The sequence below is a fragment of the Simochromis diagramma genome, unplaced genomic scaffold (assembly GCF_900408965.1).
Source record: "Simochromis diagramma unplaced genomic scaffold, fSimDia1.1 OVJJ01000186.1, whole genome shotgun sequence".
Taxonomy (NCBI): domain Eukaryota; kingdom Metazoa; phylum Chordata; class Actinopteri; order Cichliformes; family Cichlidae; genus Simochromis; species Simochromis diagramma.
The window spans coordinates 560,921-584,742 of NW_024387464.1; the positions used below are offsets into that span (position 1 = coordinate 560,921).

Here is a 23,822-nt window from a genome sequence, read left to right on the forward strand (position 1 = left end):
CCTTAGGGCCCGGTGTCCTAAATTACCTCTTCAACATGTCTTAAAGTTCTCCACAACCCTGGTAATGAACTAATCATTTGATTCAGGTGTGTTGAAACAGGGTGATATCTAAAACCTGCAGGACACCGGCCCTCGAGGCCTGGAGTTCGACACCCCTGGCTTAAAGAATCAAATGTGGTAGCATGGACACTGCTGCACACCATATTCATTCCTTAAAATATCAGGCAGGTCTTTCATATATACTTAATACAAAAAAGTATGGAAATTTGTGTTTTATCCTCCTAAGACCCAAACTCTTCCACGGCACGCATTTTTAATTTCTCTTTGATATTTGGGCTGATTGGGACCTGATGAAAGTAAAAACAAAGAATTGGCAGATTTTTTTTTTTTACCTAATCTTTGTTTCTAAGAAAAATGAGAGCCATATATGAGGATATTCATATAAAATTTCGATAGAACAGTAGCAGTATAATGTCCTCGTAAGTGGATATCAGTGTTAGGATGCCTGGGTCGTTGACCCAGGGTTTTGAGTTTATTATACTATTTATCATTTCTAGTCTTTGGTTTCTTTGTTAGAGTTCTTTCTTATGGTTTATGTCTCTGTGTAATCCTTAGTTGCTGTCTCCCCTGTCTGCTATATCCTGGGTCCTTCATATCACCACTCCTGCCTGCACACAGCCTTCTCATAACAATCAGGCCCTTGTAGAGCAAAATTGAGTATTTTGGTCTAAATACCCCAAAATGTGATGTCCACATATGTGGACGCCAGGTCCTAGAAGGTTATAAATGCTTTTTGGTAATAAAGCTTATACCATTGAAAAGCCTGTTTATTTCCCCAGAAATAGTGCCATTTGTAGAGTTGAGTTGAGTATGTGGGTTGCGCCGATGAAAAACTTGCCAAATCGTGCTCACCAGGTTGGTCACACACTGCTGTGCCATCCCGTTCTTTAACCAGCACTTTGCAAGTCAGCCAGTATGGTTATGTTGGTCACTCTGGCACGAACAGGACTCCCATGCGAATCTCACAAGTGTTCACTGGGATTGAGGTCTAGACTGCAGCCAGGCTACTACATCCTTTCCGCTCCCAAATGTTGAAAGTACCCACTCTGTAGAGGCGAGGATTGTCTTCTTGAGGCTAGAGTTTGGTCCAGTCTTTGGAGATATGGGACTGCCACTGGTTGCAGAATCTCATCTTGATATTTCTCTGCACTGAAATGGCCTCCAGTGATGACAAGCACTGCTTTTTCCAGTGAGGGAGATGCTGCACCACACTATCACACTGCCTCCACCAGCAATCAGCACAGAGGTCTCATAGCGTTGTCAAAATCTTTTCCATACTATGATCCTAAGATCCAACTGGTGTAGGCAGAATTTGGACTCATTGCTGAAAACTGGTAGTTGATAGTTAAGTGCAGGCATGGTAGGCTTCCTGGTAGCCCCATGAGACTAGCTGTGTGCAATCCCTTCCAGATTGTCTGTGTCGGGAGCCATTGACCATGTTGTCCTGCAAACCTTGACTGCAGAGGTGTAGATGACTGTCTACAGTTCCTAAGTGCTGGCAAGGCGAGAAAACTGACTTCTTGTGATGTTTTCTTCTTTGCAGCCAGTCTCTGACATCCCCCACTATACGGAACTTGGCCTTAGAATTGGAGATGGTACTGGGGCTCACTCAAAATATTGCTGTAGCTTAGTTATGGGGAAAACTAGTTTGAGGCTGCACTAAAGCTCTATCCAGATCAGTCAAATGTGGCATGCTTGGAGCAGACACCAGCAGACCGTTCCAGCTATAAAAATGCTTTCCCACACTATAAGATTTTTTACCAAGAAGAACTGTTACAACAAAGGGATAATCAACCAAACACAAATTTCCTTACTTGTTTAATGTTTGTTTTAACTTTACAGTAAATGTACAACAACAAATATGAGCTTTGTTATTCTGTTTGGGATTCATTTCCATCAGTCCCCGGTTCCAGATCGGTCTCTGCATTTTCATTCATCATCTGTGAATATTTACTCTTGAAAAACCCAGCCTAGGAGTGCAAGGGGGAAAATGAAAGTACAGAGATCATTCATTAGACTTACATTCAAAATTAAAGCAAATAACTACATGAGTAAATATAACCTCTTGAACTTTGTTTTAAAAAAGACATAGACATATTCTCTAAAAAACTTTCACAGCTGTGTGATGAGTTGAAAAAGTGTAAAAAGAGTCTTTCACCTTATACAGGCCAGCAGTGAGTAAAGCCAGAAAAGCCAACCCTCCCAGGGATCCTCCTATAATCTCTTTGGTGAAATTTGTCTGAGGATACACTTCTACCTCGACTATAATCTGAGAGATAAGGTAACAGAATGTGGATGATATTCAAGCTCTTGTGTAACTCAAACAAGAGAAAGTAATGCTAAATCACCTTGCGAACAGGAGGATTGTTGTTAGACACTGTTGAAAAGTAGATGTATTGGCTTTGGTCATAATCCACAGTGGCTGTACTGGTCAAGAGGAATTTGGCAGATTGAAGTCCAATCTTAGAAAAAATGAAATGAGTTAAGCCTAAATTAGGTATTATTTGATTTAACTGTAAAATTGTTATATCTGAAGATTTAATGAAGGTACTCATACATACTCAGGAAAAGTATTAATGAAACAATTTTAAAAAACTATTCTTTAATTACCTGCTCTATCCATCCTGAACTGAGATTGCCAGAGATTTCGTATGTCCTACTCTGCAGTCTTCCCATGAAGGTGTTGCACTTGAACACTCTGCACATGGCTACAGAGCAGTCCTGTGGGTGATTTAAAGAAGACTGAATGAAACAAATCTTGTATTCAGTACAATGTTGTGTTTTGAATCAGTACCATGGTTCACTTTTAACAGGTAGGTAGCAAAAGTACAGACGGATACTTACCACCACTTTATCCTTTTGTATCTGTGGAACAAAATCTTTGACACTTGGTTCTTCATCATTTTCTGTCTGACAGTCTACAATCTGAAATACATTTAAAATAATGTCAGGGTGATTGGTCCTATTTTTACCTCATTCACCCATCACACAGCTAAATCTGACCCATTTTTAGATCTTCTGACACATATATTACCTGTAGGCTGCTCAATACCCAAATCTCTTTTTCACCAAGCTTCACTGGAACCTTGATCACCACAGTGAAATTAAACGCTCTGATATCATTTGTAACCTAAAACATGGGGAGTAAAGAAACAGCAGTCAAACGCTATTATGGTTAAGTCTAATTCACACAATAATATTTATTAGATTTTATTACATTTTACCTTGATTAATTGTTGGACTGGTATCTGCAAATTATTCATCCCAAAAGTGAAATTGCTGTAACTGAAGGAGCTAAACAGATACATTTTAAACATTAAATACCTATTGTGTAAAATAAAATTTGTTACTTTGAAAATAATTTATTTTATAAAGAGCAGAACAACACATACTTTTCAAATGTCATGAAAATGCTGTATTTCACATCAATCCATTTCTTTTTGTAGATTTCACTGGTTGTAGCGTTCTCCTGATTTCCACTGAAAGAAAGAAGTGAAATGATTTGTACTGTGTCTGTGGGGTTATTGCTTAAATGAGAAGGACCTGTGCTAAATGAACAGTACCTGGTGGCATTAGCAGTGATAAAGATCTTCCTCTCTAGTTGAGTGTTTGTTTCGATACCATATGAGACAATGAAGAAAGCCTTGATTGAATTGAAGAAGAGAGATCAGAGTGATTGCTCATTTTGTTAAACTGTGTAGAAGTTAACAGACAAAATCATACCACAATAACAAACCTCAGTTTTGCTCTTGAAAATTGGCTTGTCAATAGTACAGTCTGTCCTTCCACGGGATAAACCATCTTCACTGTCCAAAGAATTGCACTCAATTCTTCCCTTTATTAGAAAATAAAATGACTGCCGGATGCATTGGGAGAGCAGCAAATCAGTGATGAACTGACACAGACTCGATCCTGATGCATTACCTGCTGAAAGGTGAACTTCCTGTAAGAGAGTCCAGCTGGGTATGTGAGAATAACACGGCTGTTGTAGGAGTTTTCCCCTCTGTTCTCCACTGAGACTGTGACATCTAAAAGCTCATCAATGCCCACTTTAACCTCTAAGGATCTGACAGAGGACAAGAATAAAGGAAGAATAAAGCAAGACTGCACTGTGATGCTGAAGTTGTAGGCTAAATATAGTATAGCTTTGTGTTGAATACTAACATATTAATATTCAAATCCAAATCCAATTTATTTATATAGCACATTTAAAAACAAAAGGTTTGCCCAAAGTGCTGTACAAAAACACAGTGTAAAACACAAGATAAAACCACTGACACTTACATAAAACATAATAAAACACATAAACTATCAATGTCAACACAACGCATACAAATATCAACTCACGCCAGTCTGAACGCTATCGAAAAAAGGTGTGTTTTCAAAAGCACTTTAAAAACAGGAAACAAAGATGCCTGTCTAATATTTAAAGGCAGCGTATTCCAAAGTTTTGGGGCCATAATTGAAAAGACTCGCTTTCCTCTGCATTTGAGCCTTGATTTTGGGACAACCAACAGCAGCTGGTCAGCTGATCTGAGGGTCCGTGAAAGAATGAAGTAACTCGGAAAGGTATGGGGGAGCAAGACCATTAAGGCATTTATAAACCAGTGTTAGGACTTTGAAATTAATTCTGTGATGAACAGGAAGCCAGTGAAGAGAAGACAGGATAGGTGTTACATGATCATGCCTGTGGGTACCAGTTAAGAGGTGGGCAGCATCATTTTGAACGAGCTGAAGACGAGCAAGAGACCCTTGGCTGACTCCAACATAAAGTGCATTGCAATAGTCAAGCTGTGTTGAAATAAAGGCATGTATTACCTTCTCCATGTCACGTCTTGACAAAACTGGCTTCAAGAAAATAAATCGTTTATGACAAACGTTTTACTTGCTATGGACCGGGCATTTATTAAAGCCATCCTCGTTGGAACTGGAGTCTGGGAAGAAGTTGTCTGTGAAGCCCAAGTTAATGACCGCAAATTCACAAAGTTTATTCCACGACGCCCAAGACGTGAAAAACATTGGCGAGCAGGCTCACGTGCACCCGAGCCTACGACAGGAACCAGACAAGGGGCAACATGATCCAGGAGACGCCTTGGGATGTGATGGAACAGACTATAATCCACTGGAGCAGCCACTAGAGAAAAAGCAAGGCAGGCTTTAAGCTTCACTAGCCGACCGGCACGTTTACGATGCATCGGAGCAGGAGGAAGTGCTCCACGTAGCAGGTAAGCAGGAACATCAGCCAGGGATGGTGGATACCCTGTTGTTTGTCCTTGCTGATTAGTCAGAAAATATTGAAGATCAAAAAGTTTTTGGCGTTCATATACCAGTTGCGAGTTGATTTGGGTGGCACAAATTGTAAAAAACAAAATTGACAGAGACAGATGGCAAGCCACACACACCGGCGCCATCATGCATCAATATTGGCAGTCAGGAAGCTCCCTATATTATTTTAATTTGCTGTCATTTGCTGGTGATCATAAAACACAAAAAATAACTGATGATGCATTATGAAAAAAGGTATTACCGTTAGGGCTGGGTATCGTCACTGATTTCTAGAATCGATTCGATTCTGATTCACAAGGTCCCGAATCGATTTGATCCACAATTCGATTCGATTCAATTCAATTTGAATATGGGAAATTTTGCCTCAGACAGTCAGAAATATTATAATTCAGATCAGAACATTTACATATTTTTGTATCTATAATAAGAAAGCTGACACTCGCAAGACTTTATCAAAGGTGTGAGCATCACAGCAGATGCCTTTGTGTCAAAGTAGCTGAAGATAAAACACAGAAAAACATGAAGGTGATTTTCCTGGCCTGGGATTTTATACAAATATTCTGCAGTACATCAAAAATGAAAGAAAACCATTAATCAACATATGAACATTACCTCTGAAGTTACAGCGGTTTTATTAGAGACACTGCTGAGCGTTTTCCATTTTGCATAATTGTAAAAGTTTAAATTTGTTCAGTAGCCTGTTGAACGGCAGAAATTAGGTTTTCTTTTCGGAAGTAACTAAAAGGAACAAAAACAGTGGCCGACAGGGCTGTAAACAATGGTAGACTTGTGCGTAACAAGCAAGTGAATAATGCAGAAAACAGAGATTTAGATGGGAAACTGTTCTTGGAGTACAGAGAGAGAGGGGGGGAGTGAGAGAGCTGTGCATGAAGTGTGATTTTATCGTGGTGGAAGCAAAACAGCAAAAGTAAGAGTGAATTCATGACGATGTTTATGTGAAGTGTAGTTTGGATCTTCTTTCTCTGCTGGTTCAGTCAATATTGTTTGGTGAGTGATGAAACCTGCAGCTTCAGAATCAGCGCAAAAAGGGCGTAAACACAAAGCGCGGACCCGCCGACGGATCAGAATCGGTGAGCTGTCGGCTTTCAGCCCCGACCCTGCCCATGCCGTTGGGTGAGAAAAGCGACATCTCGCTGCTTCTGATCCGTCGGCAGGTCCGTGCTTTGTGTTTACGTCTTTGTGCAGAATCCGTGTACCTGCTCTCATTTACTGTTTAGCTGTTTGGTGGTTGTCGAAATTTTGTGAGGTTTAACCTGAGATTCTGGCGTTTTGGGCAAAACAAATTTATATTAAAAAATCGATTCAGGATTTTAATGAATCGATATCACATTATCAAAGCCAGAATCGATTTTAAATCGATAAATCGATTATCAAAACCCACCCCTAATTACCATCCATTGATTTTCGGACTCTTATCCAGGTTTGGATCATGGAGGCCTCTGTCTAGGCAGAAATGCCCTGAGTTCTTTCTCGCAGCCAGCTCCTTTAGCTCATCCAGTGGGACATCAAAGCATTCCCAGGTCAAATAAGCGCTCTCTAGTAATCTCTAGTAATCAGAATGGATGTCTCTAGGTGTCTTAGTCAGATGCTGACCCACCTCAACTGGTTCATTTCAGTGGAGAGGAGTAGCAGCTCTACTCTGATATCCTCTCAAATGACTCTGCAGAAGTCATTCTCTTTTGGAGAAAGCTAATTTCTGCCGTATTCTTTTGGGCAATTCCCAGACCTCACAGCCATAGGTGATGGGTGGGAAATAGATTTTTTTGCTACAACAGACCAGTACAGCATCCACATCACTGCAGTTGCCATGTCAATCCGCCTGTCAATATCCCTCTCCACTCTCCTATTACTTGCCCCTAACACAAAGTGAGCACACCCCCACTGTTTCAGCTGAGGTCTCAGACTTCTGATGTTGATTCTCATTTCATCTGCTTCACACTCAACTGCAAACCACCATAGTGTACACTGGAGGTCATCACCTGATGAGTTCATAAAAGTTGTGAACAGAAATGGTAGCAAAGGACAGTCCTAGAAGAGCTCAATGCTCACCAGGAACCGGTCTGGCATACTACTCTTATGGTTGTACAGGGACTGAATGGCCTGTAACAGTAGCAGCCAAACCAAACCCCCATAAGATTCCCCAAGGGATACGCATCAATGCCTTCTCCAATAGTTCTCCAAAGCATATGTAGACTGGTTGGACCCACTGGTCCCATTACACTTTCACACAACCTCACTTGGGTCAAGAGCTGGTCCGGTGTTCCATGATTATGAGAACAACTGCATTTTTTTTCCTGGATCCACAGTTCAACTAATAGATGAGCTCTACTTTCCACCTTCCAGGGGAGGCTGAAGAGTGTGGTCCCTTGGAGCATACCCTTCAGCATTAGTTGGTTAGTCCCCAGGAGAGGCATCTTCAACCACCCCATACAGGGACTTCAAGAAAGCTGGGTACACTGACAGTCAGATGTGTTTTCAAACCCAATGGCGTAGGAAAGCAACCCTCTCATCTAGCTGGGAAAACAAAACCACGGTCATACAAGTATACCCAGCCTTGCTCGTTGCCTTTCACTGATTTCTTGTTTCTTTAATAACTGTCAATAAACCAACATCTCAATGATTTGAGCTATGTTTCTGTCTGTCATGGTTTGTGGGAGCATTGTGCTGGATGTTTCTGGATGGCTCTTCGGTTACACCCTTGGGCAGGGCCACCAGCATCGCACTTGAATTCCATCCACAGGCAATCACAGGAGGACTACATCAACCAGTACGGCCTGCTGCTCCGTTCAGCCACTCTCAGTGGTCCTACCTGCCTACCCTGCACGCTGGATAACAGTCTCTGTAACTTCATCCCTCTAGATTCTCTCACAAACGTTTTCCCCCTTCGAGCTCCGCGGTCTGTCTCTGACAGTAAGCACGCAGCATCATTATCCTGCTTTGCTGTCTCTCCTCTGCTTCCCTGCAGCTAAGTAATTGTTTCCTCTTCTGTTTCAGGTTTCCCACGGTCCCAATCACAGCTTCTCTCCGCACTCACCTCCATATTTGCTCCTGTTTCCTCAGGCCTGAGTTTAACTTTCACTTTCAGAGTTTGCTATTGTTTTCTCACAAAAGAAATAAAATTTATATAGTTCGCTGCTAAATTTGTGCTGAGTCTGCTTCTGGGTCCAGTATTCATGACCCTGTCTAAGGTTTAGAGAACCTCAATGCCTTCTTGGGGATTGGTATAATTTTGAAATAAATATTTCCTGCCATTGTTGGGTTTGTTTCTTTAATTTTAATATGTGGTGGTGATCTCTCAATCACATACTACCACCAGTGTGTGTTGTGTGTGTGTGTGTGTGTGTGTGTGTGTGTGTGTGTGTGTGTGTGTGTGTTATCATTGTTGTCTCTTTTATTAGGATAAAATGATGGAGACTAAATATCAAACTGTCCCAAAATATCTATGTGCTTCAAACTTGAAGTTTTAAGTGTCTTTCGAGTGTACAACTTATAAAATACATGTTACATGTTATGAAACCTAACAAGTGACTAAAAACATAAGCAAAACTAAACAAAGTTTTGTAATTCTGCCTCACCTGGTGAAGTTGAAATCCACTTTCAGGTTATCAACACATTTGTTGTCAGTTCCACAGTTGATCTCAAACCCTAACTGTGGAAGAGAGTGTGATGTCAAAAACATTTATATTACACATTATTCACAGAATAAATGTAAACGTTTTACAGATGCATCTAGCAAACAATTTGTGTGTTCTACCCAATGCCGGGTGCAACATAAAGTAAAAAGTAGCCTTATATTTTTCAGTAATGCAGTAATGTAATGTGTTACGGTACTGAATTCAGTAATTAAACTTCAATTACAATTATATTGTTACTTGTGTTTCAAAGTTTTCTTTAGTTATCTGCTGGTTGGTTGGACAGAAAGGAAAAAATATCAAAGAAAATTGGTTTTCTTCCTGCGCACTTGGGCTAAAATGAGCCCATTCCAGTTTGTGTGCGAGAGGGAAATAGTTGAGTGATCTACAGTAGAAATATGGACATTACTTTTATTTTTTATTGCACAAGAGGAGAAGACTGCAATGGTAAAATGCAAACTGCATCCAGGACAGAAACAGCAGCTGTTTGCACAGCTAACACTAATTGGATAATTGGAAGCATCTTCGCAGACAGCATGCTAGCAAAAAAAACTAGCCAACAGAGGAACGTTAAAGATGAGCATATGCAGACCCCAGCCCAGCTGCCAGAGCCCAGTCAGGTAAGAAAGGAAGTGATTAGCAGTCGAGCTTGAAGCCTCCATTTCTATCCATTAATGTTTATAAAGGAGAATCAATGTTGCAACCATTTCAAAATCTCTTGTGTTTATATGTAAACACTAAAGGAAAGATCATATGTGTTTTCTCATTGGGATAGGGATTGCATTGGCGTGTCAGACTGTAGCCTAAGATTTATATTATTTACTTATAATTATGAGACAATGCATTTTGGGTCATTTCATGGAGTAACAAGAAAATAATGTAATGATCAGTGTAATAAACTACTTTAGTAATTTTGTAGCATATTGGATTACTAACGATTAATTTCTAATATGCAACTTTTTTTGAGTAATGACCCCAAATATGTAGCTGTGCCTGCTGTTGGTACTGGGAATAAAGTTCCTAATAATATTCTGGAAAGCAGCTTGCATTTATTGCAGTGGGATTCCACTGCAGTGATGTTGATGCATGTACTTCCAGTACTTCAATTGAATCTCTCCAGAAGGTATTCTTCAAGTGCATGCCAATAAAAAACACAATTGAGGAAAATAATTTTATAAAGACTGCCCTCAGATATCAGGTTAATAAAGTACCTATAAAGGTTACTTACAGGATGAATGGTTGCTGTTTGAGCCTGCTGGGCAAGGCTTGGTCTGAGATTTGTGTTTGAGGGCAAACCATCAAACTTGAATTTGAGCTCATTGGAAAGTGAATTGAGAGCATCTTCTGGACAGGCCTGCAAGAAGAGATGAGTGCTGAGTTTAGATTCAGTGTTGGATGACTCTTAAAAACAAAATGGAAATCAAAATATATTGTTACACCAAGGTGAACTTTCTCTGATGTTGTTATTTGGTTTTACCTCAACAAGGAACTTCACAGTTGAGCAATTTTTTCTTATTAAGTCCACAGTAAGTGATCCTGACTGCTCTCGTTTCCCACCAACATATGCCCGGTTGCTTGGAGGTTTGCGAGTGGCATCCAGTGTTAAAGTGTAATTAATCCTTGCTTGAGCTGGAATAAATCGGTGTTTGATTTCAATGCTGCAATTTACATACATTTAGAAAACATTAAATTGCTGGGCAGTGGCTTTGTAGTTCAGAAAAAGCAAGAATGATGAACCTGTGTTGACTGTAGACACTCTGCTCATGGTAAAGCAAATTTCAGCTGTGTTCTGCAGTGGTTTTGAGCAGTCTAGATTCTGAGTAGGGATTTGGATTGGGCTGAATGACACCTCAGCTTCAACCATTACTATGGGTCTTGATCTAGAAAGTAGGAAAACACATGTGAACAAGATTTGACTTTTTGTTCTGACCTGAATTAGTAACAAGACTTCCCTCTAATCTTTCCTTTGCCCTAACATTTCATATGAACAACTATAGCTCAAACATTCTGAGACATTTAACACCTAATAGTCCTGAAATCTTTTAAATGATAATAATGGATTGGATTTATATAGCGCTTTTCAAGGCACCCAAAGCGCTTTACAATGCCACTATTCATTCACTCTCACATTCACACAGGCAAGCTACAGTTGTAGCCACAGCTGCCCTGGGGCAGACTGACAGAAGCGAGGCTGCCATATCGCGCCATCGGCCCCTCTGGCCAACACCAGTAGGTGGTAGGGTAAAGTGTCTTGCCCAAGGACACAACGGCCAAGACAGAGAGCCCGGGGATCGAACCGGCGACCTTCCGGTTACAGATATGCTTCCCAACCCCCTGAGCCACGGTCATTCCATAAATGGTGATTTATGGAATAATAAATTATAAATCAGGAATGCTTTTTAATGGAATATCTATGTAGGTGTACATCAACATAGACCTATTTCCCATCACCATCACTCTTGTGTGCCAGTGGTGTAACTTCACAGTATTAATGGGTGGAGTAAATTATACCTATTTGATAATGTCAGCAGTGCTGAAACACATGGTATTGTATGAAAACGTTTTTGATATTGCATGCATTTCCATTTCTGCATGAACAAAGTTACCCTTTCACACATTTACTGCTTTTTTTAAATCAGCAGAGCATTTTTCATCATGTGGTAACATTATTTGAAAAAAATGTCTAATCCTTTTGACTCCATAAACTTTTTGCCATGATCCTGTGTTTATGTATTTGGACATTTTGATTCTATCTTATTTAATATTCTACAGTTCAGTTTACGTTCCTGGTTTTGGCTCTTTTAGTTTTGTTTCTGCTTTGTGTAATATTTGTATTTTGTGGTCTTAGTTTTGTCGTCTAGTCTTTAGGTACCTCTTACCATGTTAGTTTATCTCTTGTCCCTGTGTTTTATGTTCCCTCCTGTTACCCTGGTCTGTTGTGTCCCCTTGTCAGGTTGCTCCCAATCCTAATGTCAAGTTCATGCATCTTAGTCTGTTTCTCAGTGTTGTTACTTCCCCTTTTATTTTGAAAGTCTCTTGTCCTGTATACTTCTCATGTGCTGGTAGTGTGCAAGTAGTTTCAGCTGTTCTTCCATCTGTTGCGCATCCCCTCATAATCGCATGTATTTAAGTCCTCAGTCTCCCTCCGATCTTTGTCATGTCATCTCCGTCTGCTGTGTCTGCTCTTTTCTTTTCTTTTGTTCCATGTTCACTCCTAGACGTTAATTCCAAGTTTCTTAGTCCTAGCTTTCAGTTTATCTTTTGTTTGTTTCTAATACTTCTAGACAACAGTTTTACCCTCAATCTGTATTTCTTAAAAAATCATAAATCCCTTATAATGAATGACTCAATCATTTATGATGAATTTATTGATATGTAACCTATATGCAGTTCTTATTATGGTGACCTTTCAAATTTGCCTAAGATTTGACAGGTAGTGCATTTGTTAAGATTGCAAATTAACAACAATGGTGGAATTACCACAGATAACTATAATGCATGACTGGACTATCTGGACTGTGACTTACCTCAGTAAAACAACTTTACCCTTTGAACCCACCGCTAAGTCAGGCAGTTCATCACCACTCTGGTCAAAAGACGACTGACTGATTGACAGGCCAAAGAACTTCAGTCCTGACTGGACCTCAGAGCCAGTTATTCTCTGTGTACATGAAAACATTTTAATTAATTAAGCTGCAGATTGTATATTGATAAATAAGTTTAGTCATCTTTGTGAATTCCTCGATGTTGTGTACCTGTGAGTAAGTAGGACTGATTCTTCCTCCTCCTTCACTGTGGAATATGTAGATGCTGCCTTCACCATTATTCTCCAAAGGTGCTCCAACTGCCAAATCCCTGAATCCATCTGAGTTTAGATCAGGCAGCACAGCAAGAGAAGAGCCGAACCTTCCTTTGACAGCTGCATGTCCTCTTAGTACTAATGGATCATCAAAATTACACTCTACAAACTAAAAGGAGGAGAGTGAATATTATATGATCATTAGGGAAGTTGACAAATAAAATAATTAATTTAATTGAAGTGGATAAAACTTTGATTTACCAAACCAGTTAGTCTGCAAACATAAACTCTTCCCTCTCTATCAGGCTCCATGTACATTGGGGCTGATATGAAGATTAGATCAGTGATGTCATCGTTATTTATGTCCATGGCACACACCTCTGCCCCGAAATATTCACCAGTCTGATACTGTGTAAGAAACACATTACTGATGAAAATAATCGCATAAAGCCAAATGACAACAATTTGTATTTAAGAAAGTATTTACTACCAGTTAATAATCCCATTCAGTTTTGTCTTGCTGTAAATTCATACCTGTGATGCCAACGGCTCAATCGTTTGGTTTTCAAAGTTGTCTCTGTTAACAGAGACCACAACTCCTCTGTGTTTATATCTTGGAGCACCAACAATTGTCAGAGAACCACTCTGGGATTTAGCAGTTGCCATGGAGTAACCTAGAATTTAGGTAGGCAAAAAGAGAAGATAGATATAAAATCTGATATACGTATTTGTGTGAAAGAATTACAGCAGAGCTGTGTATATACATGATCACATGTGTATGAGTTAGATTGTTAAAGCTGTAATATTCTTACCAAGATAACTGTCAGGCTCCAAAGACACATCCTCATATGTTTTCAGCTTCTGGCCTCCTGTTGTGTATTGCACGTAGCCTCCCTTCCACTGGTTTGCACCAACAATAGACATTTGAATTCCCTACAGTGCAGACAGGAAATACATTTTATATACAATTCATTTTACCTTTAAAATCTGGACTCTTGTTTTTATAAAAAGTGTGTGAATCTCTCTTTCTATGACTAGACTGTCTGGTGAGTTTCAGGTAGTTTTAATTACCTCGGGCACAATAACTGCACTGAATCCCTCTTGAGACATTTCCATTTTCAGAGAGACTCCACCGGTTTGAGATCCTGTAAAAATATAAAATATAAAAAGGTTTATTGATAGACACAACACAACGCATTACACTAGTAATTTAGTGTAATGATATCTGTTTATTATAAAGGTGCCTCAATAGTTATTTTTCATTTCACTAATGCTTCAACCTTTAGCCTCAAGCAATGATACAATAATGCAATGTAACTTTTACAGAAATTTTATCAAAGCTTGCTAAATGTTAAATATATAATTTACCTTCAATGGAAAAAATTTTGTCCTGCAAACTCTGCCGGATTATTTCAAGTGCGTTGAAGTTCTGCACTTGAAACACGTGATTGTCTGAGGGAGACGATGCAATGGTGCGTAGTTCTTTTTTTGCTTCAGGCTGAATAAATGCATTCCCCACCTAGGGTTGTTTAAAACATGTGTTTACATTTAATGCAAAATTATTTATCTGATTTTATTAAAACTTTAATACAGTTTAATACAAAGATTAATACAGTCTGTTTAATACAGACATTAATACAATATCCATTATTAATTTAGCTTTTTTATTTATTGAAATTTATTGAAATTAGATACCACTCATAACTCATAACAGCCATTGCCTCAAGGCACTTTATATTGTAAGGAAGACCCTACAATAATACATACAGAGAAAAAACCAACAATCATATGACCCCTGATGAGCAAGCACTTTGGGAAAGAAAAACTCCCTTTTAACAGGAAGAAACCTCCAGCAGAACCAGGCTCAAAGAGGGACGGCTATCTGCCATGCAGATGCAGAGAGGTCTATTAACACATAGTGAGTGAGAAAGGTGACTGAAAAAGAAATAATCAATGCATCATGGGAATCCCCAGCAGCCTACATCTATTGCAGCATAACTAAGGGAGGATTCAGGGTCACCTGATCCAGCCCTAACTTTATGCTTTAGCAAAAAGGAAAGTTTTAAGCCTAATCTTGAAAGTAGGGATAGTGTCTGTCTCTCGAATCCAAACTGGAAGCTGGTTCCACAGAAGAGGGGCCTAAAAACTGAAGGCTCTCCCTCCCATTCTACTTCTCCCAATCTAGGAAGAACAAGTAAGCCTGCAGTGCGAGAGCAAAATTCTCCAATGGGGTGATATGGTACTATAAGGTCATTAAGATAAGATGGAGCCTGATTATTTAAGACCTTGTTTGTGAGGAGCAGGGATTTTGAATTTAACAGGAAGCCAGTGAAGAAACCCAATAGAGGAGAAATTAACATTAACAATAGTGTAAAAACAGTGTGATGATACGGCCCAGATTTCCATGGTTTCTGTGTAGGTGGCTCATTACTTTGCTCCATATACTGTAGGATCATGTGACTGTAGTCTAATAAATAACCAAAACACATTATTAGTATAAATTTTAAACATTATGCAGGTTTAAATAATGGAGGTACTTACCCCAATAGCAAATCGAACAATGTTTTGATTCTCTGCTTGCTGTGCTGCATTTCCCAGGTCATACCGGTCATTAGATTGTCCATCAGTAATTACTATCAAGACTTTCTTCACATCTGGTCTGGAACCTCTTTGTGGTGTGAAAACATTGTTTCTGCCAAATTAAAAATAAACAAATCTAATTTCAACATAAAACATGTTTTTACAGTGCACATTTTGATCATAGAGCAAATTGCATGAATGATTATTATTTTGGCATGCATCCATCTGTTTTGTATTATCGCTCATGGATATTTTAGTATTTTCGCAATTCTTGCATCAGTCAATACAGAAATTATCTGCACAGGAAGTCTGTCCAGATGATTTAACTGTAGTGCTTCAGTAATATCATTGCAACCCTTACACAACATGTCTGATGGCTGCAGCTGTATGAGTAAATCCCCCCAGCTGTGTGATTCCATCGATTTCAGTCTTCAGTGATCCAGTTGAGGGAAATTTCTTGAAATAAAAATGAACCCGAGGCAACGAGGAAAACTGGGAAACAGAAAACTGAAGAAAGGGAGAAACAATATAAAAAAATATAAAATAGCCCTTTTTTATGGAGATAAATGAAAAGCAGGTGAAACTATTTGTGTCTGTAATACGATATAACTGACAGGTAGTACAGTGTCTTACCTGTGCATCAACTGATAGAAATGCCTGGATTAGATCTTCCACAAACGTCGTCATTGTTTGAAAATCAGAGACAAATACGCTGCCTGAACCATCCAACAGAAAAGCAATGTCTACTTGTGTCGGGCACACTATCAAAGAGATGAATTGAAATTGATTATTTTAGGTGAATTTTAACATTTTAGCAAATCGACTATGAATACCCACATATTTAGACAATTAGTCTTTTAAAAGAAGAAAGAAAAGAAGAAATTAAGATTAAGAGATTAAATTAGTTTAAATGAGTCTTAAAACTGCTTACAGAAGCCTAATTTTGTTATTAAGCTAATTTAGTTATTTGTAGCCTTGATTTTTGCATTCAGTTCTAATTACTTTAATTTTCTTCCTGTATTACAGTCATAGAAACAGCATTGTGTTCAAACTTACAACACTAAAAGAAAGACCCTCTGTACTGTATGTTCTTGTTACGGTTGGAATTTGTGTTACTGTGAGCGACAGTAGCCTCATGTTTACGTTGTTCTTATGTAACAGGAATACACCGTAATGTAACACACAGCAACACAAATTATTTTCTCCAGGAAAACCATAATACATTACTTATTTGCATACGGAGCTTTAAAGAAGTCGTAAGTAGCTTTAGAGGGAAGTAAACTTCTCAGTCTCCTTTTAATATTTCCCCCCAAAGATCTTGTGTGTCTGTACTAGTCTTCTTGCGTTTTGTCATGCATTGCATAACCCAAACAACCAGGCTTAATTTCATTTTTGTAATGAATTTGAAATCAAAGGGTGTTTTTGTATTTGTTTTTCAAATAACACTTTCATTTTACATGCAGATATGGTTATTTCATTCTGAATAATTGAAGAGACCATCTCAAAAAAATTCTGATCATTAGAATTAAATACATTTTTATGCTGTAGATTTAATCTTGGCTAGCTCAAATTTTACCAGCATTTGTTTCAGTGTTGATGGATTCAGGTCAAATCAGTCCAGAAAAGCTCTTTGGATAAAACTACAATAAAATGAATCCAAACAGACAATCTGAAATAAGGCTTAGAGGGGAAAACTGTAAACAAAAAGGAAAATAATCAACAAATCATACAACTTATACTTATATTCATCCATGAGTAATCACATCTCACACAAACATAATTTTCTATTTACTGTTTCTGATTAACCCTTAATTGCTGGAATATATAAGAGAAGTCTTGAGACAGTTTCAGTTGATTTGAGATTATACAAGCACAAATATAAATGATTGTAAGACTATGTTCAAGTAAAAATGCAAGAGATGTTTATTAAGGAGGCACCCGGACTCTAATTATTAAGGGCACATTTTCACATTTATTGTTACCGTCTGGAGAAGAAGGTACAGGTGGTCCAAATGTATTAGATCGGTCCATGTGAAAGCACACACCACTGTACATGGTGATACTTTTGCAGTCCCTTGGAATGGTTGGACCACACACCTGAGAGGAGACAAAGTCAAGTTCCCATAAAGTCCCATAAACATCGGTTCATTCCTTATAAAATCAACCAAAACTGGAAAAAAAAAATCTCACACGATCCAGCAGAATATGTAGATTTTAAAAAATAACTTCAGTCTATTTAAAGCCATTCAAATGTGTCCCTTAATGCTATTAAAAAATCCATGTTAGAGGCCACCAAAGTATCTGGGGTGTGTAAAAAAAATTTTTTGTGCATATATGTTTTTAAATAACATTTTTCCTCAAACCTTTTTAAGTTTTCGGGCTTATAAACACATTTAGTTTTTAATGCAGCTTAAATATGTAAAACTTGAATTAAAAAGAAACACATATTCAAATTAAAGCGACAAAATTTTGCATTGACTTCTATTTCATTCAATATGCTGAAGTTATTGTAAACCCTGATTCTGTGAAGGACAGATGGGAGGCACACTGGTTTTTCATGGGATGACCTTCATGCAACAATAACAAGACATTTAAGGATAGAGGATGTTGCTCCTCAGTGCTTTTAACAAAGTTCTCATAGTGTCTGCAGTTCAGTAACTCACCACAGTGTTTTGTGTTGCAGGATCGCTTTTCATTGTTAGACCAAGAGACATGTTGACTGCAAAATCTGGTGCTGTATTGAAAGTGTATTGAAAATTTAAATACTAATAAAAGGCAATTGAAAGGAAAAAAACAAGACTTAAATCGATGACTGCAAAGAACCATGACTGAAACACTTCCCCATTTGATATGACAAGTGTTAGACATCGAAACTTCTCTCCACTGTAAACCAGGATGTAAAACAGGCAGCTTTAATATCAATGCAAATGGGATTCAGTTTCACTATTGCTTCATTTTAAAGTTTTAAATAATTACAAAAGAAACATTTTAACAATAACATTATCAATAACATTGACTTCTTTGCTTATTTTACTTCATCAAGTCTCAATGTTACTTACTAAGACATTTACTTATTGTGATTTGAGTTAAACAAGTTTCTGTGCTAGCGAATTTCTTTGATGTCAACATGGTTACTGTCAGAGTTTCATCACATTTGGTTACCTACCTTCAATTTGGATATTTTGGCAGTTTGGGGAGGACATGGTGCAGCTATATACTTCTCCTCTTCCATTTTGTGAATACTGTTCAAGGGGAGCACTGACGAGCAAACTGAGGAAATAAATTCAGACAATGATGAAGTCTAGAGTGCAAACTGTGGTTAAATAAACCCCATATGTTTCCTGTTAAGAAGTATTATATCCTTGTTTGTTTATTACTGTGGGCCTTAACAGAAATGATTGTTAAACCTGCAGTTATAGATCGACATCCAACATAACAATGTATGATGTGACTTACTCTGATTGTCTTTGAACCACCTGGTAGCCAAAACCAGCAGCAGAGTTATTCAGGGCCTTCCATGCCACGGGATCAATATTGAAACAAAGTGCAGCATTTAACACTGAGAATTCAAGAAGAAGGAAGAACATCTGTAGTTTTATTTAAAGCCACTGTAAAGGATGATAACGTGGTTATATTATCTCTTATTCTAATCACATATGAGGAACTCCATACAGTGTATGTGTTACTTTCATTCCACCTCTTGAATCCAGTCACAGCTTTCCATAGTTACCACTAGAGAGCACCAAAGTCAGATACTAGATTTGAACACTGGCAGGTAATCATTCACTTGAAAAACATACTTAAGATTTTATTATGGAATTCATTTTGTGTCTTTGACTTTTATATCTTACTCCATCTGTCAAAAGCAAAATACTGACACTTAACTTAAAGACGTTAAAGATGTCGTTGATATACTATAGTATAAAAAACTATTAATATACTGTATACATTTGCTTATTTTACAGTACTAAAAATTGAACTGTGTAGAGAATTTCACTGGTGTGCATATTCCTCTTTCCTCCTGAACTGTCTGTCAGATTCAACAATACGTGCCACACCCATTCACAAGTAACAAAGAAAGTCTCTGTGGAAGTTGATACTGTGAATGCAAATGCCCAAAGAAGAAATTAAAGTCATTAGCATGTGATTGCTTTGGATACTAAAAATACTACAGAGAACCTAAAATGATTTCTTCTATGACTACTGTCCAGTAAAAATCGTGTATTGTTGCGATCCTACAGCTGTCCGGTTGTTTATTTTTGCCACACAAATAAAGCCTTTCTTTTATGGACATGCTAAGAGCAGTCAATACATCACATAGTGCTAACGCTTTTTTGTTTCCTGCTTCATGTCACAGTATTCAACAATGACAGTGTCATGATTTCAAAGTTTTGCGAAACCTATTTTGAAATACATTTCGTAACAGTGGTACGCCCTCAAGTTCTGCTTTTCCTTATAGTAACATGTTTTTATATTTTTAACATTAGTTAAAGAAAAAATGTACTTCTTCACTTGTTTGCTTTTTTTCATATGTGCATTTATATTTTTCAGGTGTATTTTTACATGGATGTGAAGGTATATTAGCGCTCAATTAAAAAATAAAATAAAACAAACATTAAAAAATAAAAATAAAGAATTTAAAAAATAACCACCTGTAGCAAAGGTGAGTGCAGGGTCATGAATACGTTGGATGGATGAAGTATGACGTCACAGTGGTGCAAAATGTCCTGTTTTTTGTAGCCCTGCACAAGGTAGTAAGGCAGATATGATAAATTTATTATCGATGGATCTTAAATCCAGTTTTACCATTTTCTGATAGTTTATAATGGGGCGACCGTGGCTCAGGGGGTTGGGAATCGCATCTGTAACCGGAAGGTCGCCGGTTCGATCCCTGGGCTCTCTGTCCTGGTCGTTGTGTCCTTGGGCAAGACACTTTACCCTACTTGCCTACTGGTGTTGGCCAGAGGGGCCGATGGCGCGATATGGCAGCCTCGCTTCTGTCAGTCTGCCCCAGGGCAGCTGTGGCTACAACTGTAGCTGCCTCCACCAGTGTATGAATGTGAGAGTGAATGAATAGTGGTATTGTAAAGCGCTTTGGGTGCCTTGAAAAGCGCTATATAAATCCAATCCATTATTATTATTATAATCAAGCGTTTAGTTTGTTTCAGTAAAACTATTTATGACAGACTTCTTCAATCAGTGAATTTCAACAACAAAAAAATTATGCTATTTACAGCTAGAAGCTAACTGAGCTAATCGCACATTTAATTTGTATTAGCAGAGGCTAAAACGCAAATACAGTAACGACCATCACTAAAGTATTTCTGGATGATATTATTTCACTACATGGTTTATAGTCCTTGCTGGTTTTTAATACTACAGTTTTTTCATTAAAAATGTTGCTGTCTTGTGTGTATTTAGTTGGAACACTTATAGCTTTAATTTACTTTTCGTTTGTTCAAAGGCCTGTAATGTTTTCAATATTTTCACCCATTTATTATTACAGAATGAAAAATCAGAAGGCACAAAACTTGTCTTACCTGATGAGAACAGTGTAGCATGAATTATCCAGTCCATTGTGTTAGTCCCATGAAAAATAATTCAAGCGTTTGTTTGGGGGGTTTGTTTTTTGTTGAGAACACACTGAGCAGTTGAGTGTTCTGCTGAAAGTATCACAGCAGTTGCTGAAATCAAAATGCAGAAATCATAGGGTGTGATAACAAAGGTAAGGCAACCATTTAAAGCAATTCTTTGGCAGGAGGAGTCACAATGATGACAGCACTGTCAGTAGTAGACAAAGGTGGCAAAATACCGACATTCCTTGCTTAAATAGAAGTACAGATACTAGTGTTAAAAATAGTCCAGACTTAAATAAAAGTGAAAAAGTACTGGCTCTGAAATGCACACAAAGTAGAAAAGTAAAAGTAGCTCCTTGAAGAACATTTCTACCACCTCTTTTTATTGAAATATTGCTAACCGAACCTTATACTGCATGTATGTGATAGAATAGAAACTTTATTTGAGTCTAAACTTTAATTCTAATAAAGGAATTATATTTCACAATCATTTCAGTTGAGAGGGTCAGTAGATTTTCTCAGTGTCCCAGCTGTGATCAGGCTGTGACCTGAATTCAACAAGACGTCAGCAGATGTTTTATGAGTTGTCCTGGTTGATTTTCATCCTCTACACTAACACCGTTTATGCTGTCTTTATATTCTACACTATCGGCCCGAGTCTTGCTTTAATCATGTGTTGTGCATCTTGTAGCATGGGGTAACGAGAAGCGATTAACACCTCACGACCAGCTCCCGATCATCAACCGTATGGTCGCAAGAAAATCAAACCTGTTTGAAATCCTGTTGCCCCTCATGAGGATATCAACGCAACCTCTCAGACTGCGCACGCACAAACACAGAATGGAAGTGAAACAAACGGAGTAGCACGGCAGTGCAGCGTGTGATCTGGACACAAGTGATGGAGGCACAACTTGTAGAACATTAGCAAGCTCATCCGAGCCTTTTCGATGTGGCCTCACAAAATTATCACAGCCGCAACAACCATGAAAAAGATGGACATTGCTGCTCAATTGCAGCTGCCTGGTCAATGTTTTTCAAAGTTGATGGTGGTGTGTGTGTCTGTGTGAGTGAAAGACAGAGAAGGAGAGCGAGAGACAGATTTTGAGTTATAAGCTTCATATTATCACTTCATGTTATAGACGCAGTGTGAGCACTCAGGTCGCATCAGAGCATCGGGCTGTATAGTGTGAGACCCTGCATCATGACCAACAAACTTCGAACCCCTGCAATTCAATCGTACAGTTTAAGCAGGAGCTGACTAACGCGACTGAAAAAATCGAACAGTGTATGCCCAGCTTAACTCTGACCTTTCATTTTTTTCTGTTTAGGCTCAAATTGGTTTGATGTGTCAAGGCCCACAGTGACATGAAATAATAACTCTCCTCAAATGCATCAAACCTAAAGTAACGAGCCCGTTTTGAGGTAAGGAGTAGAAAGCACAGATATTTGTTTAAAAACGCTGGGAGTGAAAGTCAAAAGTTGTCAGAAAAATAAATACTCAAGTAGAAATACCTGTAAATTCTACTTAAGTACAGAAATGAATTATGTGTACTTCATTATTTCCCACCTCTAGTAGTAGATAATATGCTGCATGTTTTAAAAGGTGATTAATTTAATATGCCTAGATTTCAAAATTTTCTTAATGCTCAAGAATTTGGAAAATTGTAATTTCATTCTTTAGGATGATATTCCAGGCTCTGATGCTTTAAGAATAAAGATATATAATACAAGACTTGATCTGTGTTTTGTAATACAAGTTGAGAAAGAGCACAGAGGTTAGAGGGGCCACTACCCTCTTACACATTTAGACCTTTCTTCCTTCTTTTTTCTAGTCTTGTAAGATGTATCAGTCTAACCTGGCTGCTAAGACTTGTGATGGCCAGGTCAAATATTTTTAGCATATTATTTCTCAATGTAAGATTGCAATTGCTGAACCACACCTTTCTTTGAGTACAGCTAGTTTGATATTCTAGCAAACATTTTTTTAAATACATGTGCATAAAATGTTTTGATTTTAGGTTGAAATGTTACATTTAAGCAAAAAGCAGCACAATCTCATTTTTGACATTTATTTTGTTACTGACACAGATGGTGTGGATATTTAAAGCTGTGCTCATTTTTCCTTAAACCCAGCTGCTATATAATATCTCCATCTAAAAACCCACTCCAGACTTTAGAGGGCATTTGAACAATAATAAGTTTGTTATTCAACTGAAAATATTGGCAAATTTACTTTTATGAAACTGTAAATTTAAGAGCAAAACCTTTAATCAATGAGGTTGCCGGCCTATTTCCTGCCACATATTATCTATCTGTTTTTATAAAACAGTACTGTGGTGGTAATGTGCAAATCAATATTAACACTTAGTAAACAGATTGGTTATTTCATTTCTTCATCGACATCTTAAACCTGTCTTGGCAGAACTTTGGTTTTTACTGAAGTGAACTGGTTCTGTTTTATTATATAAATCATAGGGCAGTTAGAGCCCTCTAACTCCCTCTAACTACGATTGAAGCATCACAATAATTTGCCCGTTTAGTACATCTACCCTATAGCATATAAAATTTCATGTATCTAATTTTCTTATATTTCCCCTGTGCTGTCTACTTCTCCTTTCCTTTTACATTTCTAATGTCTCATGAATTCTTGCATTCCTTGGCTTCACTCCTTGTGTTTGCAGTTTTTCTCAATCGATTGGAGACAGTTCTAACCACTCTTCATGCAGTTCTCAAAACAGCTAAGGCATTTTTCATAACAAAGAGTCACACTGCAACAATCAAGACCTTTTTGACATTTCTCAGAACATGAATACTCAGTAAATCCTTTAAGCTCTGTGATGAATGAATAAAAACGTTTCACTTCTGACC

At 38.1% G+C, this 23,822-nt stretch overlaps 1 protein-coding gene and 1 long non-coding RNA gene across 2 annotated transcripts; one reads left to right on the forward strand and one right to left on the reverse strand.

Moving 5' to 3' along the window:
* Positions 1 to 1,865: 1,865 nt before the first annotated feature.
* Positions 1,866 to 21,523, reverse strand: LOC120723208 (integrin alpha-M-like). The gene is made up of 30 exons (XM_040014554.1): positions 20,919 to 21,523; positions 18,835 to 18,937; positions 18,545 to 18,648; positions 18,042 to 18,112; positions 17,361 to 17,475; positions 16,012 to 16,139; positions 15,740 to 15,885; positions 15,340 to 15,490; positions 14,167 to 14,317; positions 13,870 to 13,943; positions 13,611 to 13,731; positions 13,333 to 13,472; positions 13,060 to 13,206; positions 12,755 to 12,967; positions 12,527 to 12,660; positions 10,737 to 10,879; positions 10,477 to 10,628; positions 10,228 to 10,353; positions 8,943 to 9,016; positions 3,985 to 4,126; positions 3,797 to 3,895; positions 3,624 to 3,703; positions 3,453 to 3,539; positions 3,285 to 3,354; positions 3,095 to 3,190; positions 2,905 to 2,985; positions 2,671 to 2,781; positions 2,409 to 2,522; positions 2,219 to 2,329; positions 1,866 to 2,030 (listed from the first exon to the last, which is right to left on the reverse strand). The coding sequence occupies exons 1-30, from the start codon at positions 20,953 to 20,955 to the stop codon at positions 1,932 to 1,934; spliced, it is 3,420 nt and encodes a 1,139-aa protein (XP_039870488.1). The 5' UTR covers positions 20,956 to 21,523; the 3' UTR covers positions 1,866 to 1,931.
* Positions 6,026 to 13,686, forward strand: LOC120723233. Its single transcript, XR_005693689.1, has 3 exons — positions 6,026 to 6,039; positions 12,066 to 12,072; positions 13,505 to 13,686. It is a non-coding gene; the product is annotated as an uncharacterized LOC120723233 (long non-coding RNA).
* Positions 21,524 to 23,822: the final 2,299 nt, after the last annotated feature.

Excerpts from the sequence above, each read along its gene's own strand:
- LOC120723208 (XM_040014554.1), bottom strand. The coding sequence starts at position 20,955 with ATGGACTGGATAATTCATGCTACACTGTTCTCATCAG. Across the intron at positions 3,896-3,984 it reads GGAAGTTCACCTTTCAGCAG|GGAAGAATTGAGTGCAATTC; the intron begins GTAATGCATCAG and ends TTTCTAATAAAG. Across the intron at positions 2,782-2,904 it reads TACAAAAGGATAAAGTGGTG|GACTGCTCTGTAGCCATGTG; the intron begins GTAAGTATCCGT and ends AATCACCCACAG.